At 39.5% G+C, this 23051-nt stretch overlaps 1 protein-coding gene and 1 pseudogene across 1 annotated transcript in view; one reads left to right on the forward strand and one right to left on the reverse strand.

Annotated features, from left to right (window-relative positions):
- ARSB (arylsulfatase B) overlaps positions 1-23051 on the reverse strand; it is a 187243-nt gene that overhangs the window by 85539 nt on the left and 78653 nt on the right. Inside the window, exon 5 of the mRNA XM_024117409.3 lies at positions 11058-11301. Coding sequence (XP_023973177.1) covers positions 11058-11301 — 244 coding nt within the window. The remainder of the gene's footprint in view (positions 1-11057; positions 11302-23051) is intronic.
- On the forward strand, positions 14778-15620 carry LOC102973430 (60S ribosomal protein L15-like; annotated as a pseudogene).

Here is a 23051-nt window from a genome sequence, read left to right on the forward strand (position 1 = left end):
CAAAAGAAGCCACCGCAACGAGAAGCCCACACAGCGCAACGAGGATTAGCCCCCGCTCACCGCAACTAGAGAAAGCCCGCATGCAGCAATGAAGACCCAATGCAGCCAAAAATAAATAAATAAAGTAAATAAATGTATTTAAAAAAAAAGAAAAGATCAGGGTAACATTAAATTTATCAACAGCAACATACAAAACAAGTATACAGTGGGGTAACATTTTCTAGAAACTCAAGGAAGGGAAAGTATGAGACAAGGATTTTATATCAGTTGAACTGCTTTGCTATTATCAAAACTGTAGAAATAGTTTTAATATACAGGCAAAAATCCAAAGAATCCTGAGAAATCTATTAAAGAATGAATTCCTCCAACTAAGAGATAATTGAGAACACTTTAGAAATGGACAAGTGGTTGGCACAGAATATATTATTATAGATCTAAGACAAAAACAAACTTGTGGACAAGGATAGAAGAACAGCATTATATATTATATGCTCTGACAAAGTAGAAATAATAGAACTAAAAATAAAACTGAAAGAGAAAGGCAAGACAAAGGGTAAAATTGAATAAGTTGTTGATTTCCTTATAGGTAATAAGTGGGAGTCGAAGATGACATTTAAAGCTGACAAACCAAATAGCAGAACCTAAAAAGGGACTAGAGAATTATATAAAGATATTAGTATAATGATGACACTAGAATAAACTATACATTGTTCTAAATATTAAAAGAACCAATATAAGATCAAAGATACAAAATAAATATAACATAAAACAATACAACAAAGCTAAGAATAAAAATCATAGCAATATATACAAACTCATCTACTGAAATAAAATATTTTCTGATTGGATCACAAAGAAAAACCTAACATTACACCTAATAACTACAAAATACACATTCTTTTTTTTTGCGGTACGCGGGCCTCTCACTGTTGTGGCCTCTCCCGTTGCGAAGCGCCGGCTCCGGATGCACAGGCCCAGCAGCCATGGCTCACGGGCCCAGCCGCTCCGCGGCATGTGGGATCTTCCCGGACCGGGGCACGAACCTGTGTCCCCTGCATTGGCAGGTGGACTCTCAACCACTGCGCCACCAGCGAAGCCCCAAAATACACATTCTTTTCAAGACTACATGGCATAGACTCCAAGAAAGTGGAACAAGTCTCAAATTTAAAAGGATTGAAATAATAAAAAGTATGTCCTCTGACAACAACAGAATTAAACTAGAAATCAATAATCTAACAGAGAAAACCTGAAATATTTGGAAAATAAACAACACACTTCTAAACACATGGGTCAAAGAAGAAGTCACAATTTGCACCATTTCCACCATTATTCTTAACAATAATTTTGACATAAATTCTACCTCGTCAGATATACCAAGATTGTAATCTCAGCTCTCTCTGTGTTTGCAGGTAAACTTGGTACACTTTGCTGTAAAGGTACTTATCAGAAGACAATAAAGTAGTGTCTATAGAATCATAAGGAGAAAAGATTTGACAAGAATTCTTTGTCAAATTATTATTTTTGTTTGAAGGTAATAGAAAGATATTCTTCCATATGCAAAGACTTTTTTTAAAAAACCTTATCATTTATGTGCCTCTATGAAAATTAAAGTATTTACCAAATGATCAAAAGATTAATTACAATTAGGAACTGAGAATGTGAAAGTTAAGGAGTATTTGTAATATAAAAAGTAATTAACATATAGATCAATAAACATACTTTCTCTATATGTTATTACAAAGTTGAATGCAGAAGAAAAACTCTTTAGAAGAGTTATAAGATTTACAATATTATATTTCAGAAACCTGGGTCTATGATCCCAGACTGAATTAAGAAGCACTTGAAAGTAGAAAATAAACAGGAAAATATTGATCAAAAAAGTAAAGGCACAATAAAATTTTCTTTGGGTATTTCTGCTTGCAGCCAAGATGGAGTAACAGGCAGACTGGATTTACCCTCCTACCTAAAACAACCTAAAGAGAAACAGACAGAATATATGAAACAACAATTTTCAAAAGATGAGATATCAGGCAAAGGACAGTGATCCCTGAGTGACAGGAAACAAAGGAGGTGAGTCTTACCATTGCCTTAGCTTACTACCTTGAGAATAATAAGATTCTAAGCCCTGGTACAGGGATGGGGCACTGAGGCATAACCCAATGGACTCCCTGTTTTGAGAGCTGAGGGCCCAGGGAGACCCAGGGAGCTAGAGTTGATAGGATAGAGTACCAGAGAAGAGAAAGTTACACAGAAAGAGAACCCTGGAGATTTGCAGAGAGCCCCCTCAGAATATTGAGCTGAGCACTGTTCAGATGTATGTGAGAGAACTACCCAAAACTAGGGAAAGAACCATCTGAAAGGATTAAAGGGACCAGTGCCCAACATTCACATGGAGTTGGGAAAAAAAGTATCTGTTCCCATCAGCCAGATTGGAAAAACTGAAAATTCACAGGGCACTTGGTAGATTACTAGGGAGGTTTTGACTCAGCAGTGAAGAATAGGTAGCCCTAGACTGGACACTGCTCTGGACCTGCCTAATAAATCATAAATGCAATACCCAGAAGGCTCAAAGTGTTCTCAACTAATTTAACTTCATCTCAGAACAAAGCAAGAAGATTCATAACAATAAATAAATATCCAAGAAGGTAAAGTGTACAATGCCTGGCATCAAATCAAAGATTAAAAGTCATGGATACATGACCCATAATGAGGTAACCATTCAATCACAACCAACCCAGAACTGACATAGATGTTGGAATTATCAGAGGACATTAAAACTGTTATTATAAACTATATTCTGTATGTTTAGAATGTTGGATATAAAAAAGATATAAAAGATCCAAATTGGACTTCTACAAGTGAAAACTTAGAACATGTGAGATGAAAAACATACTGGATGGAGGCAAAACATTCTTGGACATAAATCATAGCAGTATGTTCTTAGCTCAGTCTCCCAAGGCAAAAGGAATAAAAGCAAAAATAAACACATAGAACCTAATCAAACTTAAAAGCAAAGGAAATTGTCAACAAAATGAAAAGACAATCTGCAGAATGGGAGAAAATATTTGTACATGATGCAACTGACGAGGGGTTAATATCCAAAATACAAAAACAGCTCATACAACTCAATATCAAAAAAAACAAACAACCTAATCAAAAAATGGGCAGAAGACCTAAATAGACATTTCTCCAAAGAAGACAGACAGATGGCCAACAGGCACATGAAAAGATGTTCAACATCACTAATTATTAGAGAAATGCAAATAATAACACAATGAGGTATCACCTCACACTGGTCAGAATGGCTATCATGAAAAAGTCTGCAAATAATAAATGGTGGTTCCCCTTTCTGGGAACCCTCCTACACTGTTGGTGGGAAAGTAAACTGGTGCAGCCACTGTGGAAAACAATATGGAGGTTCCTTAAAAAACTAAAAGTAGAGCTACCATATGATTCAGCAATCCCACTCCTGGGCATATATGCTGAAAAGGTGAAAACTCTAATTCAAAAAGATACATGCAGCCCAATGTTCATAGCAGCACTATTCATAGTAGCCAAGACATGGAAACAACCCAAGTGGCCATCGACAGATGATTGGTTTAAGAAGATGTGGTATATGTATACAATGGAATATTACTCAGCTGTAAAAAATAATGAGTAATGCCATTTGCAGCAATATGGATGGACCTAGAGAATATCATACTAAGTGAAGTAAGTCAGACAGAGAAAGACAAATATTATGTGATATTGCTTATATGTGGAATCTAAAAAATAATACAAATGAATTTATATACAAAACAGAAACAGACTCAGAGACATGGAAAACAAATTTATGGTTACCAAAGGGAAGGGAGGGGGTGAGGGATAAATTAGGAGTATGGGATTAACAGATACAAACTACTCTACATAAAACAGATAAGCAACAAGGATTTACTGCATAACCCAGGGAACTATATTCAATATCTTGTAATAACCTATAATGGAAAATAATCTGAAAAAATATGAATATGTAACTGAATCACTTTGCTGTACACTAGAAACACAATATTGTAAATCAAGTGTATTTTAATTTAAATAAATAAGTGATATTATAAGTTCTGAATATTTTCAATTACATGATTTATAAGATTATTGATGACTAGTACAAGATTCACAAATATTAAGCTAATAACTTGCATTCAAATATTTTAAATATACAAAATTCATGAATCCTTTAAAAAAAACTATACATCAAAGGACATATTCATTAGAATGAAAAGGCAATCTACAGAATGGGAGAAAATATTAGCTAACCATATATATATATATATATATATATAAAATGAGTTAATATCCAGAATATATGAAGAACTCCTGCAACTCAACAACACAAAAAACCAAACAATCTCATTTAAAAATGGATGTTTGTTTTTTTGATATTGAGCTGCATGTAAATTTTGGAGATTATTCCTTTGTCAGTTGCTTCATTTGCAAATATTTTCTCCCATTCTGAGGATTGTCTTTTCGTCTTGTTTATGGTTTCCTTTGCTATGCAAAAGCTTTTAAGTTTCATTAGGTCCCATTTGTTTATTTTTGTTTTTATTTCCATTTCTCTAGGAGGTGGGTCAAAAAGGATCTTGCTGTGATTTATGTCATAGAGTGTTCTGCCTATGTTTTCCTCTAAGAGTTTGATAGTGTCTGGCCTTACATGTAGGTCTTTAACCCATTTTGAGTTTATTCTTGTGTGTGGTGTTAGGGAGTGTTCTAATTTCATACTTTTACATGTACCTGTCCAGTTTTCCAGGACCACTTATTGAAGAGGCTGTCTTTTCTCCACTGTATATCCTTCCCTCCTTTATCAAAGAAAAGGTGACCATATGTGTGTGGGTTTATCTCTGGGCTTTCTATCCTGTTCCATTGATCTATATTTCTGTTTTTGTGCCAGTACCATACTGTCATGATTCCCGTAGCCTTGTAGTATAGTCTGAGGTCAGGGAGCCTGATTCCTCCAGCTCCATTTTTCGTTCTCAAGATTGCTTTGGCTATTCGGGGTCTTTTGTGTTTCCATACAAATTGTGAAATTTTTGGTTCTAGTTCTGAAAAAAATGCCAGTGGTCATTTGATAGGGATTGCATTGAATCTGTAGATTGCTTTGGGTAGTAGAGTCATTTTCACAATGTTGATTCTTCCAATCCAAGAACATGGTATATCTCTCCACCTATTTGTATCATCTTTAATTTCTTTCATCAGTGTCTTATAATTTTCTGCATACAGGTCTTTTGTCTCCTTAGATAGGTTTATTCCTAGATATTTTATTCTTTTTGTTGCAATGGTAAATGGGAGTGTTTTCTTAATTTCACTCTCAGATTTTTCATCATTAGTGTATAAGAATGCCAGAGATTTCTGTGCATTAATTTTGTATCCTGCTACTTTACCAAATGATAGCTAGTGGGAAGCAGCCACATAGCACAGGGAGATCAGCTCGGTGCTTTGTGACCACCTAGAGGGGTGGGATAGGGAGGGTGGGAGGGAGGGAGACGCAAGAGGGAAGAGATATGGGGACATATGTATATGTATAACTGATTCACTTTGTTATAAAGCAGAAACGAATACACCACTGTAAAGCAATTATACTCCAATAATGATGTTAAAAAAAAAGAAAAGAAAAAAAAATGGATGCAGGACTCAAGTAGATATTTCTCCAAAGAAGATACACAAATGGCTTGCGAACACATGAAAAGATGCTCAACGTCACTAAATACAAGGGAAATGAAAATCAAAATCACAATGAGGTATCACTTCACATCCATTAGAATGGCTACTATCAATTTTTTTTTTAAAGGGAAGGAAAGAATCGGTGCTGGTGAGGATGAAGAGAAACTGGAACTCTTGCACATTGCTGGTGAGAATATAAAATGTTACAGCCACTATGCAAAACAGTACAGAAGTTCTTCAAAAAATTAGAAATAGAATTACCATATGATGCAGCAATTCCACTTCTAGGTATATAACTAAAAGAATAGAAAGCAGGGTCTCAAAGAGAGTTTTGTACACCTATGTTCATAGCAGCATTATTCACAATAGTCAAAGGTGGAAACAACACAACTGTCCAACAAATGATGAATGGATAAACAAAATGTGGTATATACATATATGGAATATTAATCAGCCTTAAAAAGGGAAGGAAATTCTGATACATGCTACATGAATGAACCTTGAGGATATTATGGTAAATGAAATGAGCCAGTCACAAAAAGACAAATACTGTAGGATTTCACTTGTATGAGGTATCTGCAGTAGTCAAATTTATAGGGACAGAAAGTAGAAGGGTGGTTGTCAGGGGCTGGGGGGAGGGGGAAGTAGAGAACTGTTGTTTAATAAATATAGAGTTTTAGTTCTGCAAGATATAAAAGTTTCTGGAGATTAGTTATACAACAGTGTGAACACACTTAACACTACTGAACTGTACACTTAAAAATGGCTAAGACAGTAAATTTTGTTATGTGTATTTTATCACATTTAAAAATAGATTTAAAAAAGAAAAATATACTGGATGGAATTAATAGAAGATTAGGAATTGAGAAAATAATTAATAATCTTGAAGGCATACTAACAGAATCTATCCAAAGTAAAATACATAGAGAAAAAATAATTAAGAAAACAACAACAACAACGAAAAGAACATCAGCAAGCAGAGGGCAACTTCAAGTGTCCAGGTGAGAAGACTAAATATCTCCATTCTTCCCAAATTAATTTTCATGGTTAATCTCATTTAATTTTTAAGAAGCTTTTCTTTTAATGAAATAATTCCAGAGTTCATCAGAAAAAATTAAAAAGTGGGACTTGTCAAGAAAATTTTGTAAAGGAAATACAATGGGGAGGTGAATAGCTATTTCTGCCAGGTATTTAAATATACTCTAAAAGGTATGTTTACAACAGATTACAGATTACAACAGTGAGGTGCTAACACAAGAACAGCTAAGTCAGTGGACTAAAATAGATGGCACCAAGACAGATCATAGCACTAATAAGAACTTAGAACATAAAATGGTACTACAAATCAGTGAAAAAGGAAATATTCAATAATAATAAAAATGAAATTATTATTCAATAATAATTACTCAAAAATTAGTCTGGGTTGTCTTGGTAATATTTGAAATAAAGCATCATTTTAGTTCAGAGGTTCTTAAACTTTGGCTCATTAAGAATTATACTTCATCGGGCTTCACGGTATCTGTGAAAATGAGGTGAAAAGTGACTTATCTTTCCTTCAAAATTCCTCTTGAAACTGAAACCATAGGTGGGGAAAATCTTTATTGTTTCATACTAAGTTTTTAAGATATTTCACATCATCTGGTAATATTCGATTGTCACCACTGTCATGTTTTTTTTTAATTAATTAATTTTTGGCTGTGTTGGGTCTTCGTTGCTGTACCCAGGCTTTCTCTAGTTGCAGCAAGCAGGGGCTACTCTTCGTTGCAGTGCATGGGCTTCTCATCGTGGTGGCTTCACTTTTTGCGGAGCACGGGCTCTAGGCACGTGAGCTTCAGTAGTTGTGGCACACAAGCTCAGTAGTTGTGGCTCGCAGGCTCTAGAGCGCAGGCTCAGTAGTTGTGGTGCACAGGTTTAGTTGCTCCACGGCATGTGGGATCTACCCGGACCAGGGCTCGAATCCGTATGCCCTGCATTGGCAGGCGGATTTTTAACCACTGCGCCACCAGGGAAGTCCCCACTGTGATGTTATGACATCTAGAAGAGTTTCCCATTGATTAGAAGGGAAAAACATTCCTACCATTATGATTAGGGGTTCTGCTTTGGTTATATAAATTTAATGAAATATAAAGTAAGTTTAAAAATCCTTCGAAGTGTCTTGAAACAACCTATAGGCTGCTTATCAAGTTGAAAGGCAGAGAAAGCATACAGAATCAGAAAGAATTTGGAGAAGCCATGTTCCCTCGAATTGACAAACATGTTCTGTGGCTTCGAACAGATGAAAAACTGAAGCAGTCAAGGAACTCAGATTGCAAAGAATGTCACCCACTCCAGAATGGCTATTTCTTCTAAAATTTAATATTTTGGAGCAGACCTAAGAGGAATTGATAACTACGCAACTAGTGAAACAGATGCGCTCAGCATAGCCGACTCTGTTACTGCCATTACTGGCATTCCTATTTCATGAGACCTTTTTGAAATTTTCAGAAACTACCATCATCTTGAAAATGGTATTTCCAAGTAAATATCTTACTGAAAAAAAGGTCGAGAACTCTGGGCATAGACTGAGAATCTCTGACATTTGGCTGTCCATTTGTTTTTACTGCTTTGGAAGAGAAGCTCCTGACGTCAATGTGACCGGTTGCTTTTTGCATCGGCCGGCATGGGTGACAAATGCTCTGCCACTGGTACTGAATGAATGCTTGCTTAGTGCTGTGAGAAGCATCAACTTCATTGGGACAGTGGGGGCTGAATCACTGCTTTCAGGATCTTTTGTCAGGAAAATGGAGCAGAATGAGAGCAGTTCTTCACTTACTAAACAGAAATTTGCTGAATTTCTAGAGGAAAGTCTTGAAATGCTTGATTAGACATTGGGCAGAAATTTTAGTTTTTTCAAATAGAAAAGGAAAGCCACTCTCTCACGGTTTCACGTACTTGGACAATAGTTTTGGTTGTAATATTCTAGTTACAGCTCTGCAGTCAACATTATGTCTGCTGCTGAAGGACGCAGAGCTCCTGTTCTATTCAAGATGGGTCACTAGGAGTTCAGCATGCCTCTGACACTGAGGAAAGACCTTCTGCAGTCTGGAGTTAAGGGTGGCAAAACATCTTCCCATTCCTCGGCAGGCAGAAGCAAGTATGTGCCAAACTCCTAAACGTTACTTCTGACAAAGATAATTTTAAGACTGAAATGTGGGTTTATAGTCCAAAATTGGTGATATGGATGAACATCAATGACTTGCACTTTGCCAAAGATCAGAACCTCAGTGAATCTGGGAACAGAGGAAATTATTCAAAATAAATTCAACTGTTTCTCAACTCAAGCCTACCCTCATTTGGCCAAGCATGCCACGATAGCTCCATTTGCTCATGTGTGCTTTTATAAGCCACAATAAGCCAAGTGTGCTTTTTTTTTTTGCCACCAAAACGAAACAAAACAAAAAAAATCAAAACTGATTGGATGGCAAGCCTGACACATATGTTATCATATCAAAACCACTCAAAACTTTCTCCTGCTTCTGTAAGTCAAACTTCAACAGCCTTCATGGTGGAAGTTGGCAATAAGCTGAAGTTCAAGTTTTGCTTTGCTTGGAAATTTTTATTTCCTTTTTATCATAAAGTAGGTATTAATTTTTGCATTAAAAATGAGTGAGAGGGCTTCCCTGGTGGCGCAGTGGTTGAGAGTCTGCTTGCCGATGCAGGGACACGGGTTCATGCCCTGGTCCGGGAAGATCCCACATGCTGAGGAGCGGCTGGGCCCATGAGCCATGGCCACTGAGCCCGCGTATCCGGAGCCTGTGCTCCGCAACCGGAGAGGACACAACAGTGAGAGGCCCACGTACCACAAAAAAAAAAAAAAAAAAAAAATGAGTGAGAGGCAAAGGTTTTCAAAGAATGTCATATTTTTCTATGTGTACATAGAAAAGAATGTGTAATCAATATCTAACATCATACAAATAAATTCTATCTAAATTATTGTACATATGCTTAGGTACTGTTTTTGGTAACCTCATAGCTTTCAGAGTCCCAAGGAGCTCTGTGATTCAAAAATCTGAGAAAAACCCCATTCCTCTGATTTAGATATTGACCTCACGTAACAAAAAAAATCATTTCACAACAGTTCAAGAATTACATGGAAGAAAATCAAACCACAACACTTAGAAGAAAATATAAATGTTTAGCATATTTCAAGCTGAGAAAAAAGCTTTCTGAAACAAAAAAGCAAGAGAAAAATAATAAATAAATAAAAATGGCCATTCTCTAGTTCAATTATTTAATTTCACTTATATCTAAGGGGAAAATCCAAACTGTAAACAGAGAAGGTCATTTTCCCCTGGTCACTAGGGGACCAGTCAATCAGCCACTACCCCTTGCTGTAAAACCCAACAGAGGTTTAAAATGATTACACTAGACATTGTCACTCCATCAGTAGAAACAATACCTCCAGTATATGTACATTTATATTTGTTTATCAATTGGATATATGTACTAATCCACTAATATATTATATATCTTATAAAATATACACTTAAAAAAAGATGAGATAAAATTAACTACAAATACAAGTTTTAAAGTTTTCTTCCTGCACCCTTGCAGGTGTGTACATCTCCCCATTTTGGGGGCCATTGTTCGGCATGGCGGTGGCTAAACAGGAAGGCCCTGCCACCATTTCCAAAGCTGAGTCTGCATCCTGCTCCCCAGATTGTGTACCTCCTTCACATCTGCCAGCTCTCGGTACCACAGCACACAGTTTTACTGCCTTCCTAGTGCAGATCATTATGGGATGTTATCTACTTATTTATGGTTTTACTTGTTTATTCCTACCCCCGCTCCCCTGACTCCCCACCTAGAATATAAGCTCCACGACAGCCAGGATGGTGCCTGTCTTGTTCATTCCTAGTTCCTCCACACCTAGAACAGGGCTTGGTACATAGTAGGTGCTCATTAGATACTTATTGTGTAATAAGGGTATACAGCTGCTCCCCCACTCAAATTCCAGCTCTTCCCCCTGCTTGGTCCTCCATTCTCCTAGAAGGCAACAGGGCAGGTCCCCTGACTCTCTGCAGGAAGCAAACAATACCCTATCCTTCTTCTTAGCACAGCTTCCACTTTAAAGACCTCTCATGGAGCATGAGCCATGGAGGACGATCTTGCTCCTCATAGAAAACACAGGCCCCAATCTCAAATCCAGAACTTAAAAATATATACATATATAATTACAGTATTTCTAAAGGCAGTTCTTCTTTTTTAATCATCTATTTGCAAGCTGAACTATCATAGTCATGCAAAAGCGATCCTTCTCAATCAAGTCAAGCTGTTCTCAGAGCTTCTTTCTTGGGAGGGAAAAGAGACAGGTGGGCAGGTACCTGATGGTTTTCCACACATCGAAGCCATCCAGAGGCTTGGTGCCCTCTGTGCTGCCCCCCGCCAGCTTCACCAGGGTCGGCAGCCAATCGGAAATGTGGATGAGCTCCCGGCTCTTCACGCCCCTCCGTTTCAGCAAGGGGCCGGCCACAAAGCCCACCCCTCGCACGCCTCCTTCCCACAGGCTCCACTTTCTTCCTCGAAGGGGCCAGTTATTGCCCCCTGCCAACGTCTGCCCACCGTTATCTGAAACACAATTAGGTCATGGCATGAGGACAAGGCTAACTATTACATACATTTAAGAACAGAAGACTTGGATGCATGTTATTATTAAATGGTGCTTAGGAACTAAGAAAGAAAATTCCTCTTTCCCCTCTCCCATACCAGCTACCCTCCTCCCACGCAACACAACCCTCCATCCCACAGACATAACCAGGGCTCAGCATGGCACATGTCTGACACTAGACCTCTAAATCCTCCAAGGAGAGGGCCACTGAAAAGCAAGGAAAGTCCCTGAGGGGAACTGCTTGGGATAGAGCCCTGTGCTGAGCAATGACTAGGATTCAAATGCATGCATGCAACTTTGTGTAACACAGGAGAGTGAACCCTGGTAGGTGGAGCCCCCCCCCCTCCCCCCCCGCCCGTACATGAAAAGACACCTCTGAATAAGTTTCACTTAGGAACCTAAGGCTCCTAATTAGTGGGGATAGCGAAGCTCTTTATTTTTTTCCTGGAAAATGTTTCTAACATTTAAACTGGTAACAGAATTAATATTTGACTCCCTGGTGATCTGAACTCTTAAGTGTGAAAGTTGAAGACTTCGCCAGTGGGTTAAATGTCTCTGTACACAGAACAGTTGGATGGAAAAAATAATTGCAAGAAAAATTCCTCCCTTCTTGACAGGATGGCAGGACAAAGCTTCATCGTATACTGTATGCCAGGGAAGAGAAGGTTTCTCTCCCAAGACAGCCAACGGAATGGAGGACTTTAGGGAAGCCAGAGAAGATACAAAAGTGACTTCAGTACCTTACCAGCTGGGTGGGGCTCAGAGTTAGAAATTAAGTTGGACTGTAGAAAGTAAAAAGTCATATTTCTTACATACTGAGGTTGTAGAATCATATTATCTCTAAAAGTACTCATACACTTAGGTGACTTTAGAGATGTGTTTTTTTTTTTAATTTTTTTTATTTTTTATTTTATTTATTTATTTTGCGGTACGCGGGCCCCTCACTGTTGTGGCCTCTCCCGTTGCGAAGCACAGACTCCGGACGCGCAGGCTCAGCGGCCATGGCTCACGGGCCCAGCCGCTCCGCGGCACGTGGGATCCTCCCGGACCGGGGCACGAACCCGCGTCCCCTGCATCGGCAGGCGGACTCTCAACCACTGCGCCACCAGGGAAGCCCTAGATATGTGTTTTAAATATCACTTATTTGCATGTGCATTACACTCTGATTAAATGTTTTCTAAAAGCCACTGTTATCCAAATGAACCACAGGAGGGCAGTATGACAGATGTGCTCTATAGAACATTATGTATAAAGAAATCTAACAGAGAAATCAAGCTCTATCAAAGCCAAAGGATGTTCATGGAAGGAAAAAGAACCAGTATTTGTTAAGCACCCGCTCTGTACCAGGCACCCTTTTAATTTCACATTATCACAGACTCTGGAGTCTGATAGGCCTGGAATTGAAGGATGATGCCAGCCACTCACTAGGTGTGTGACCCAGGGCAATACACTGCCTCAGTTTCTCATCTTTAATGTAGAGATAATAAGTCCTACGTCATTCATGTATTATGGTGAGAATTAAGTGACATCATTTATAATAATGGTTTGGGGCTGGGTACCTGGCACAATCTAAGTGCTCAATAAATGGTAGCTAATATTTATAACAATACAAATAGTCTAGTATTATAACTATTTTGTCATGAGAGAGAAAGAGAGAGAGAGAGAGAGAGAGAGAGAGACTTGAAAATGCCAAACAGCTAATAAGTGGCAAAGCTAGGATTCAAACAATGTCTGTGTGACTCCCAGGCTCCTCCTGCCCCCAGAGTGCCCTGCTCCTGAGGTCCCTGGTATAGAGTGAGTTTTATATCTATATAAAACTTTACTTCTCTATGAAAAACATAAGCATGGTCAATCTCAGCTAAGTTTACACTCTTCCCATGATACAGCAGGAGAGCTATCTCAAGGTGATGATAATTCCCTTACGAGGAGCCTCAGTTGCTGGTGGGTAAGAAATTCAAGGCTCTACTGTCAAGGAGGCTTCTGATCAAGCCCTTAACACACCAGGTCTTCAGTTCTTCTCTGTGCTTTGTGAGGAGGAGAAGGAAGAGTCTTGAGCTACCTTAGAGGAAGGTAACAGTTCTTCAACACAGGTGGGTGACAATCAATCTCATCATTTGCTATCAGACAAGAACCTTTTCTTAAATCTCACATCTCTTCTTGACAAAGCAAACGGTCACCCAAGCCAGTTTATTAAATACACATTCTATTTCACATGAGCAGACCTGCACCCTCAAAACAGGGGGCACCATCTTTAGACAAAGGGAATTCCTCACACTTCACTGAGTATCAGTCACCAATGACCACTGTATCAAAACTTAAAAGAAGGTGCTATTCATGTGATACAAAAATACACTGGAAAGAAGTGTTTACACTCTACCTGTGAAGTCAAGAGTGGCTAAGACAGCACTATCATTTCCCTCTGCTGTCTGGATTGCTATAAATGATACTGGCTCAGGGCTTGTAGAAGATGCCTGTTGTCTCCATTTTTGATACATAACACTCCTTTGAAATATTAGATAATGTCTCTTTCAGTTCCACCTATTTGTTAGTGCTCAGTACAAAAATGGTGGATGATGAAGATGGTAGAAACAAGAGTGGAGGTGATGGGGAGAAGCGTGGGGTGGGTCTGGAATCTGATCTTAGGCCCTTGAGGTATGACTCAGGAAGGAAAATACTCTGGGCTGTAACGAGAATTTGGCCACGGCTGCTACCATAGGAGCTGGAAGGTGTTTCCACATCTTATTTGGGAGGTGCCGATGCAGTGCGTGTGACTATTTTTGCATTAGCTTCTGTGATGTTTTCCCCATTAGCAATGATAAGCGATTCTATCGTCTGTTATTGATGTGGCTTCCTCCATCATTTTTTTGAGAGCACTCCAGGGAGAAAGCACTGTTAATTGACACACCTGCAACTCATTCTCTTGGGGTCCCCCATCACATAGCCAACTGCAGAATCCACTGCATGAAGAGGACAATTCAGCTTTGCCAGGGACCTGGCCAGGCGGCACTGGCTGATGGTCTCCACTTATCAGCAAAAATCCACAGACTTAGGCCTTTGAGAAATAGGGTGCTGTCCATTGGTTCTAGTGCATTTGCCCAGGTATTTCAAAGAGTTGGACATAAAACTGATCAGAGTAACAGCAAGAATAAAATCAGCTCATATGAAACAAGGTAGAGAAGGGGGCTTCCAATATTGTTCACTTAAGTCTGACATAAAGTTCAAAAAGACAATGGAACCACCACCATTTCAAACACGTTTCTTTTCATTTTCTCTCCTAATTTTCTTTTGGGCAAAAGTTAATTTTTGTTCTTGTTAAGAATTAATTTTCAAGAGAAAATTTTCAGGTTTCATTTCCTGGCTGACTGATGAAAAAACTTTCAAATCAAAATAAGATGACTCGCCTTTCCGTCTGGCGGCAGCCATCAGGTGAGCCGAGATGCGCGCTTACAAGTACCTCCAGGAGCTATGGAGGAGGAAGCAGTCGGATGCAATGTGCTTTTGCTCAGGGTGCGCTGCCGGCAGTACGGCGCTGCTCCGGGCACCCCACCCCACCCGGCCCAACAAGGCGCGCAGGCTGGGCTACAAGGCCAAGCAAGGTTATGCCATATGTCGGATTTGTGTGCGCCGCGGTGGCCGCAAACGCCCAGTTCCTAAGGGTGCCACCTACAGCACGCCTGTCCACCATGGTGTCAACCAGCTCGTTGGCTCGAACCCTTCAGTCTGTTGCCGAGGAGCGAGCTGGACGCCACTGTGGAGCCCTGAGGGTCCTGAATTCTTACTGGGTTGGTGAAGATTCCACGTACAAATTTTTTGAGGTTATCCTCATTGATCCATTCCATAAAGCTATCAGAAGACACCCTGATACCCAGTGGATCACCAAACCAGTCGACAAGCACAGGGAGATGCGGGGGCTGACGTCTGCAGGCAGGAAGAGCTGCGGCCTTGGCAAGGGCCACAAGTTCCACGACACGATCGGTGGTTCTCGCTGCGCAGCCTGGAGAAGGCGCAATACTCTCCAGCTCCACCGCTACCGCTAATATAAGTAATGTTTGTAAAATTCTTACCTAATAAACAGTTTAGGACATCCATGTCTGCTTAAAAGTGTTTTTTAATGTCTGTTAAAACTAGTTGTGTGCAGATTGTTCATTGAATGCATTGTCAAATTCTGAAAGTTAAAGTGCAGTAATGTTTGAAGACTTTAAGTGATGGTGTATCTTGTTTCCAATAAGGGAAATGCCTTTGTTTTTGCTTTATTAGGGAGTTGATACGTCCGTGTTTAAAATGCTGTTTGGGGGATTCCCTGGTGGTGCAGTGGTTAAGAATCCACCTGCCAATGCAGGGGACACGGGTTCGAGCCCTGGTCCGGGAAGATCCCACATGCCACGGAGCAACTAAGCCCGTGGACCACAACTACTGAGGCTGCGCTCTAGAGCCTGTGAGCCACAACTACTGAGCCTGCGTGTCACAACTACTGAGCCCGCACGCCCAGAGCCGGTGCTCTGTAACAAGAGAAGCCACCGCAATGAGAAGCCCACGCACCGCAACGAGGAGTAGCCCGCGCTCACCGTAACTAGAGAAAGCCTGTGCGCAGCAATAAGGACCCAACGCAGCCAAAAAAATAAAATAAATAAATTTTTAAAAAAATGTCATTTGGTACAATAGGTGTAAAATTCTGTAAAAGAGGAGTGCAGAAACCAGCTATGTAGATTTGTTGGTGCATGTGATGAAATCTACAGCTTTACTGGGGTGATGCAATGCTCTGCTGGTTTACTCTAAAGTGGCTGTTATATGGAGTTTGGCAAGGACAAACTTTAAATTGGGTTTTCCTTGGAAATGTGAAAGATGTCATGATCCTTTATTATGATCATATGCAGAAAAATAATGAAAGTTGACTAGGGCCCACATTTTTAGACTTAATCTACTATTCCATTTATGTAACTGCTGCTTCCAAAAGGTGAAAAGTAAAGGAATGCCACCATTTTTTAAGAGAATTGAATAAACCTGTTGCAAGATGTTTCTCTTACAAATTGAAACAAATCCTGGTTAACCTAAATTAAATTGCCTTGGCCTCCATGGTACTACTAAAGTTCACATAAAAGGTGGGAGTTCCTGATTCAATCCTATGACTCTGGGATCTGTAGAATACTTAACTTCATGCAAAATAGTCATGGTATTTACACTAGTATATATAGAAACTGATGGAAATTGAACACTAGGTAAATGAGAAGGGAGTTTTTAACCCTAAGGTTTGTAAGCTAGTGATGCTAGGATTGGGAAATTGGTGTTCATCAGGTACCTTTCAAGTTGTGGGAGGATAGAAAAGGCTTGGATCAAAATTTAAATGTTTTATCTGTAGTATTAGTTTGTGACCATTATGAACTCTAAGCCACCTTAGGGGGGAAAATAGGGTTGATTTTATTTAAAAGTAACATTGCTAAGCCCAATCAGTGTTATCTTGGGTCAAGCCACTTTATCCATTCCCATAAGGCTACTGAGGAGAGTCATGTAGTTGGTGTCAATACAAGTTCAATTGGTTTCCGAAAAAAAATAAATAAATAAAAATAAGATGACTCCAACTAGTAAAGGAAGCTATGAAACATTTTTTGGGGGGAAATCATTTTTCAGCAATGTTTTTGGCAGGGGGAAAACCTAATTATAAAATCTTTGCCGTATAGAAAATAAATGTCAAAATAAAACAAATGTCATCTACAGATGGTAAATCTCACTTTATTATTCATTATTGAACAAAAATAGCTGTCAAAAAGTCATGGAAAAACACTGGTTAGCCAAAGATCCGAGCAAACACATTAAGTATATGACAGTGAAGCCTCATTCGCATCCAGCTGATAAAAATTAAGATGGAACCATGACAACAGCATTAGTTTGTAGGACTACTCCCCAAACGGTAATGTTGTGGCTTGGCTTTAGAAGGCTGCCCTGAACCATCAGTGTATATCTCCATCACTGGTCTCACCTGGACTCCTGGGGTAACATACAGAATGTTTCACATTGCTATCAGAGGCATGATAGCTGCCCCCGTGGATCCTTCAACCCTAGCTTACCCAAGACAGCTCCCCACTCTGACATGGGGATCCTGGAGAGAAAAGCAAGGAAGGCTCCAGCCGCCTTGCACCAGGGCCTGGACTTCCTTCTGAACAGGCCACCCACGGGAGTGTGACAGATGAGCAGACAACAGGATTTCAGAGACCAAGAAGACTCTTTGTCCAATAAAGGACCTGTTACTCATGGTTGATTCTTTTAGACTGATTTTTTACTTAATGCAAATTGGAGAGTTAATGTATGTCTTAGTAGTCATCTAAAGGATTAGGTAAATTCAATCTTCTCCTAATGAAAGATTCTAGAGAACATATCTACCCAGATATTCAATTTACAACCTGATGTTCTTCTCTTTCCCTCTTGCTCTACATTCAACACATTCACTTCTGCCAAGTTGATCATGACAATGGATTTCCAATCCACCTCCCCCTTCTCCAGCCCCGTTGCCTTGGGTCCAGCACTGGTCTCACCTGGACTCCTGGGGTAACATACAGAATGTTTCACATTGCTATCAGAGGCATCTTTGTGAAGCCCAAACCAATCAGGCTACAAGCGTATTTAAAGACCTCTAACTGCTTCCCAATCAGGAAAAAGTTCAAACTTCAGTCCAACACATGGAATCCTTCATATGAGGCTCCAAACTACTTCTGGGGCATCAGCTCCTGCCCTTCCCCACAAAGCAGGCACTGTGCTTCAGTCACAGAGAACTTACTTCTTGTTGTTAGAATACAACATGCTGACGTTGCCTGGGTACATGTTGGCTCCTTTGCCTAAAATGCCCTCCCCATCTTTCCTGCTTGACTTAAATGTCACATTGTTGTTTTTAACTTATTCCCCCCAGACAATCTCTGTCTCTACACTGTCCTCCTGCACTTTATACTTTTCTGTCACACTTATCTCTGTATGGTGTTAATTAGTTATTCGTGGTTTCTCTTCCCCGAGAACTCTGGCTCTCCAGGACAAGAACAATGTCTCATTCTTCTTTGCATTCCCCAAGACCTAGCACAGGACGTGCCAAAGAGGAAGGTTGAGATTTGAGGGTGGAGAGGGGGCAACAAATAAGTGAATGGAGAAAAGGCCACCAAAAATGGAGACTGAAGACACTAAAAATTAACTCTGATTACTGCATAGGGTTTTCTGAGCCTTCATCCAGCCACCCCATGACCTTAACTTTTAGGAAGCTGTTCTGCACACAGATGCTGCTTATTTTACAGGATATTGGCAAGAGGCACTCCTGGAACCCCATGAGGATTTAAACAAATCCAACCCACAAATACCAGAATTGTTTGTCCAATCTGGATCAGTTACCCAAAGTCAAAGGGGTTGTTGGAGAGCATTTGAGGAAGCACGGTCCTGGATGGGAAGAGAGTCCTCACTCACCCCTTTAACAAATCTTTCTGGATTTCATGGCCCATGGACCACTCTAGCTTTGGGGAAATGCTACTCGTGGTAACTGGTGACTAGGCCTCTCAGAGAAGTTGTAACCAGAATGAAGGGGTAGAGCCAACCACCATCAGAGAGAGGAGAACCCAGGCACGAGGTGCAGGAGGCTCAAAGGCCTGATTCAATTACACATTAGATGGCGGGTGTTCTGTGTCAAGCTTCTTAAGTAAAGACTAAATTAACCATACTCTTAAGAACCACTCTGAACTTAAGGAAAACTTGAGCTGAACGATGACTAGATATAAACAAAAAGGTGTCTGTTTTATGACTAATATTATTTTTTCCTATCATTACTACAGTCACATTTCTAATTTTATTGAAGTGTACTCAAGGGATAGGAATTAAGTGCTGTGAGTTTGGGCAAATCACTCTCTCTCTGAGCCTAAGTTTCCCCATTTGAAAAATGAGGATAATAACAATACCCATCTTAACATAGAGCCTGGCACAGAAGTAGTGCTTAATAAATATTAGCAATTTTCATTGATGATAACCACCACCAGCAGCAGCATCAAAGTATGCAGAGCAGAACAGGCTCCCAGCTGGGTATTTATTAAATAGATGCTGGATTTGGGGTTTATAACCATACTCTGAAGTGCCATGCTTTTGTAAGAAGGTATTTCAAGCATAGACCCTTCCAAGGAGCACTCTCTTCTCTGTATGTAATTTCTTGAACATCATAAAAACACGATGAATTGTGAGGGGTTTTGTTACTATTCCTTTCTGTTTCCATGAATTTAAATAAAGCATATCAATTATCAAAGAAAGAGGTACAATGGCCATAGCTTGTCATTCAAATTAAATTTCAGAAACTGAATCTTTATTCAGATATTCATCTGAATATTTGTAGGGGTTTTAAATGGTTTGCAGCATTCAGGGCAGATCAACGCTCTGACCCCCCAACTCCCAGTCAGACACAATCAGACTTTACATCTTGATTAAAAGAACCAGCAAGGGGAGTGTTCCTGCCGAGCTAGCATTAAGGGGGATTCTGGTGGAATGGAATTGGCAGCCAGACGCCAAATAACTGATGCAGCCACCAAAAGAGCTAAAGATAAAGAAAGATGGATGCAGGGGAAGGGCAAAATCAGGAATGAATGGGGGTCACAAAGAAAAAAAAAATTACACAGGGTTGTAGTAAAAGATTTCCTCATTTTAACGGGACTAATGTCATTGTTTATAATGATGAGATACCAATGGGATTTTATCTTCTCCTTTAAAACTTATTAAGGATGAAAAGTCTCAAAAGTCTGTTGAAAGATTGAAAACATTTGATCTCAAAAAGTTAAAATGGAACTGGAAACTGGAAGACAGTGTCCTAATTTATTACATATTGGTAGGCAAATAACTGAACTTTTTTCTGAAGTTTAAATCATAGGTACTCACAGATCTTGGAGATCCTTAAATGAAAGTTGTAAGCACAAAATGTTATGAGTCACTCACACTTAGATGGCAAGGGTAATGCTAGCTTTGATCTCCACATTCCGGATCCCCTAACAAGTAGCACAGAAGCCCTTTGTTTGGAATATTTAGGGTCAAGAAAAGTACCAAATGTTTATTCAGTCCTTTCTTAACAACTAAAGCTCTCCTTGCTTTTCCTGCAGTTCGATCTTGAAAGAATGCCTGTTTTTTTTTTTTTCAAGCTAATAAAGTTATGAATTTCAGGGCAAACTGAAATGTTTTGGCACCTTTACGGAGTACCATTTACTCAAAAATTACTTGGCTCCCCTTCCAGACTTGAAACCCCTTTAAGGTGGCCAGATAATTTTTTACTAGATCGCTATTTATCTGTCACTAACACCAATCAAGAAGTGATAGATGAAAAAAGTATCACAAAAGTGCTTTAGAGTCTGGCAAGTTCAAAGACAGCAGGAGAGAAGTGAAAATATCATCAAGAGGTAGAAAAAAGTAAAACTGTGGTTGCAAAATAGTAAGTGGACTACTTGTATGGTGAGAAAGATGGGAATTGAGGTCAATGATTTTTTTGGAGAGAATGATACTAGAAAAAGCTCACATATTCTATTTGGGCAAGCATCAACTACTTTAACTTGTCTTTATGTTTCCAAATCTACAACACAAGTTAAATGTTCTAAATTTACCCTTGAAGCAGAAACAACATTTTACTGGATCTCTACTTCATAAGTAGCAAGATTTGCTTTTAGGGTTACTGGGAAAAAATCAATAAACCAAACTGAGTGGACAGGCAGTTTTCTTTCCCCAAAGCTCTTCTCTGAAGTTTGCTAACTGCTAACGGATCTCACTAGTATGTGATTGTCTAATTATGGCAGGAGAGACCAAGAAAAAGGTCATGAGAACATTGATTAGCACAATCTTCTCTGAAGAAAAACAGAAGAGTAAATCCTAAGAGATCTCATCACAAGGAAAAAGATATTTTCTTCTTTTTCTTTTATTTTGTACCTATACAAGATGATGGATGTTCACTAAACTTAATTGTGGTAATCATTTCATGATGTATGTAATACAAATCATTATGCCATACACCTTATACAATGCTGTGTGTCAATTATATCTCAATAAAGCTGGAAGAAGAAGAAGAAAACAGAAAAAAGAACAGAAGAGTGAAACATTTAATGGCAGAAACAAACCAAAAAAATTCAACACACCTAAATACTAAGAAGTTTGTTAAAAGAATTTCAAATATTGAATGCATACTTAATAAAGGTATAAGAACAAGATTCCCTTCAGATCTGCAGATAACACCTGGTCCAAAGGCAGAGTGAAACAAACTCTGAGTTCTCAGACTCCTGGTCCTCCTGACCACGTGAGGTGGGCAGTACCCCTTCTGACCAGGATGACACAGTGGGAGGGAGGGGAAGTCCAGGTGACCCTGGCCATCCCAAGGGCAGGGGAAGACAGTGCTAGCTGTTGGGAGTGAAGGCAGCTGGAGGAGAAGAGAATGTGTGGCAGGCAGCCTGGGTCCCTCGCCCAATGAGAGGCAAGTAGTGAAGTGGAGGCGCTTTAGCGAGACCAAAGGACGCTGAGAGAGAGAGAGGTCAGGTACCTGGGAAACGCAACGTCTTCTGATCAGCCATGAGCTAGGGTTAAAGAACAAGACCAAACAACCAAACAAATCAAAATAAATGCCCTGAGTGACCACAATAGGCATCACCAAGTCCCTGCAATCAGATCCTAACTCAGGGCCCTTTTGGTTTCAGACACAATTCTAATAATACGTATGATGGCTGGCTTCCTAATTTCATAGCAGATTAGGGTGCAGACTGCTGGAGTTGGTCTCCTAAGAATGAGGGAAGGAGCAGAAAAGATACGCATTTTAAAAGAAAAAAATATGAATTTTAGTTTTAAAACTAAAAAAAGAATTTCCCTGTTTTTCTAGTGTTAAGTGATCTACACTGATGTATATTAAGGACACCATTGTATGAAGCATAACATAATAATGAAAAAATTAAAATGATAACCTTACATCATTAAGATGGTAAGAGGCTCGGGGTATAGTTAAGGACAGCTTAGACCTAGAAAAAGGTTTATAGCCCATATTCATGTCACTGATCCCACCTAGATCAATATAATGTGACCACCTCCACCTGTCATTTTTAGGTCACAACTGCAGGCATACAAAAACTTTTACTGTCATGGCATAGAGTTAAGCCTATACACGGAAAAGAGAGAAAATGATTCCAGGTCAGAGTTGGGACCCCAGCAGGACTGAGTGCAGCTGCAGGCAGGGGAGGGGAGGGAGTAAGTTACACTTTTTTGCACGTCTACTTTCATGGATTGAAACCTGTGATTACCAGGCGTATGTGTGAGCATTATGGCTGGACACCCTGTGTTTGGTGGCTAGAATAGTTGTGTTAAGTTACCCTGCAGGTGAGATAGAAGGTGTTTTTACTGTTGAGGTTATTTGGTTTTTATTGTGGATGTGGTAATTTGTGACCTGCCTGCAGGCTCATTCACAGATTTTACCTTTTTATCTAATAGCACCTGTAATAACTGGGAAAGTTCTGAAATAGGGAAAAAAAGCTTCTATATCATGGTTCTCAAGCCTTTCAAGCCTAACACTCCCTTATTATAACAAATGTTTTGTTGTGCTCCTTTGACTCCCTGTAATGGAATTCATACACATTACACTTGCACACCTAATTTTTAAAATAACTTTAAATGTAATATAAAGGAAAAATGGCAACTGATAATAAAATAGCATGTATTTCATATGAAAGTGTGCAGGCACAGAATA

The sequence above is a fragment of the Physeter macrocephalus genome, chromosome 8 (assembly GCF_002837175.3).
Source record: "Physeter macrocephalus isolate SW-GA chromosome 8, ASM283717v5, whole genome shotgun sequence".
Classification (NCBI taxonomy): domain Eukaryota; kingdom Metazoa; phylum Chordata; class Mammalia; order Artiodactyla; family Physeteridae; genus Physeter; species Physeter macrocephalus.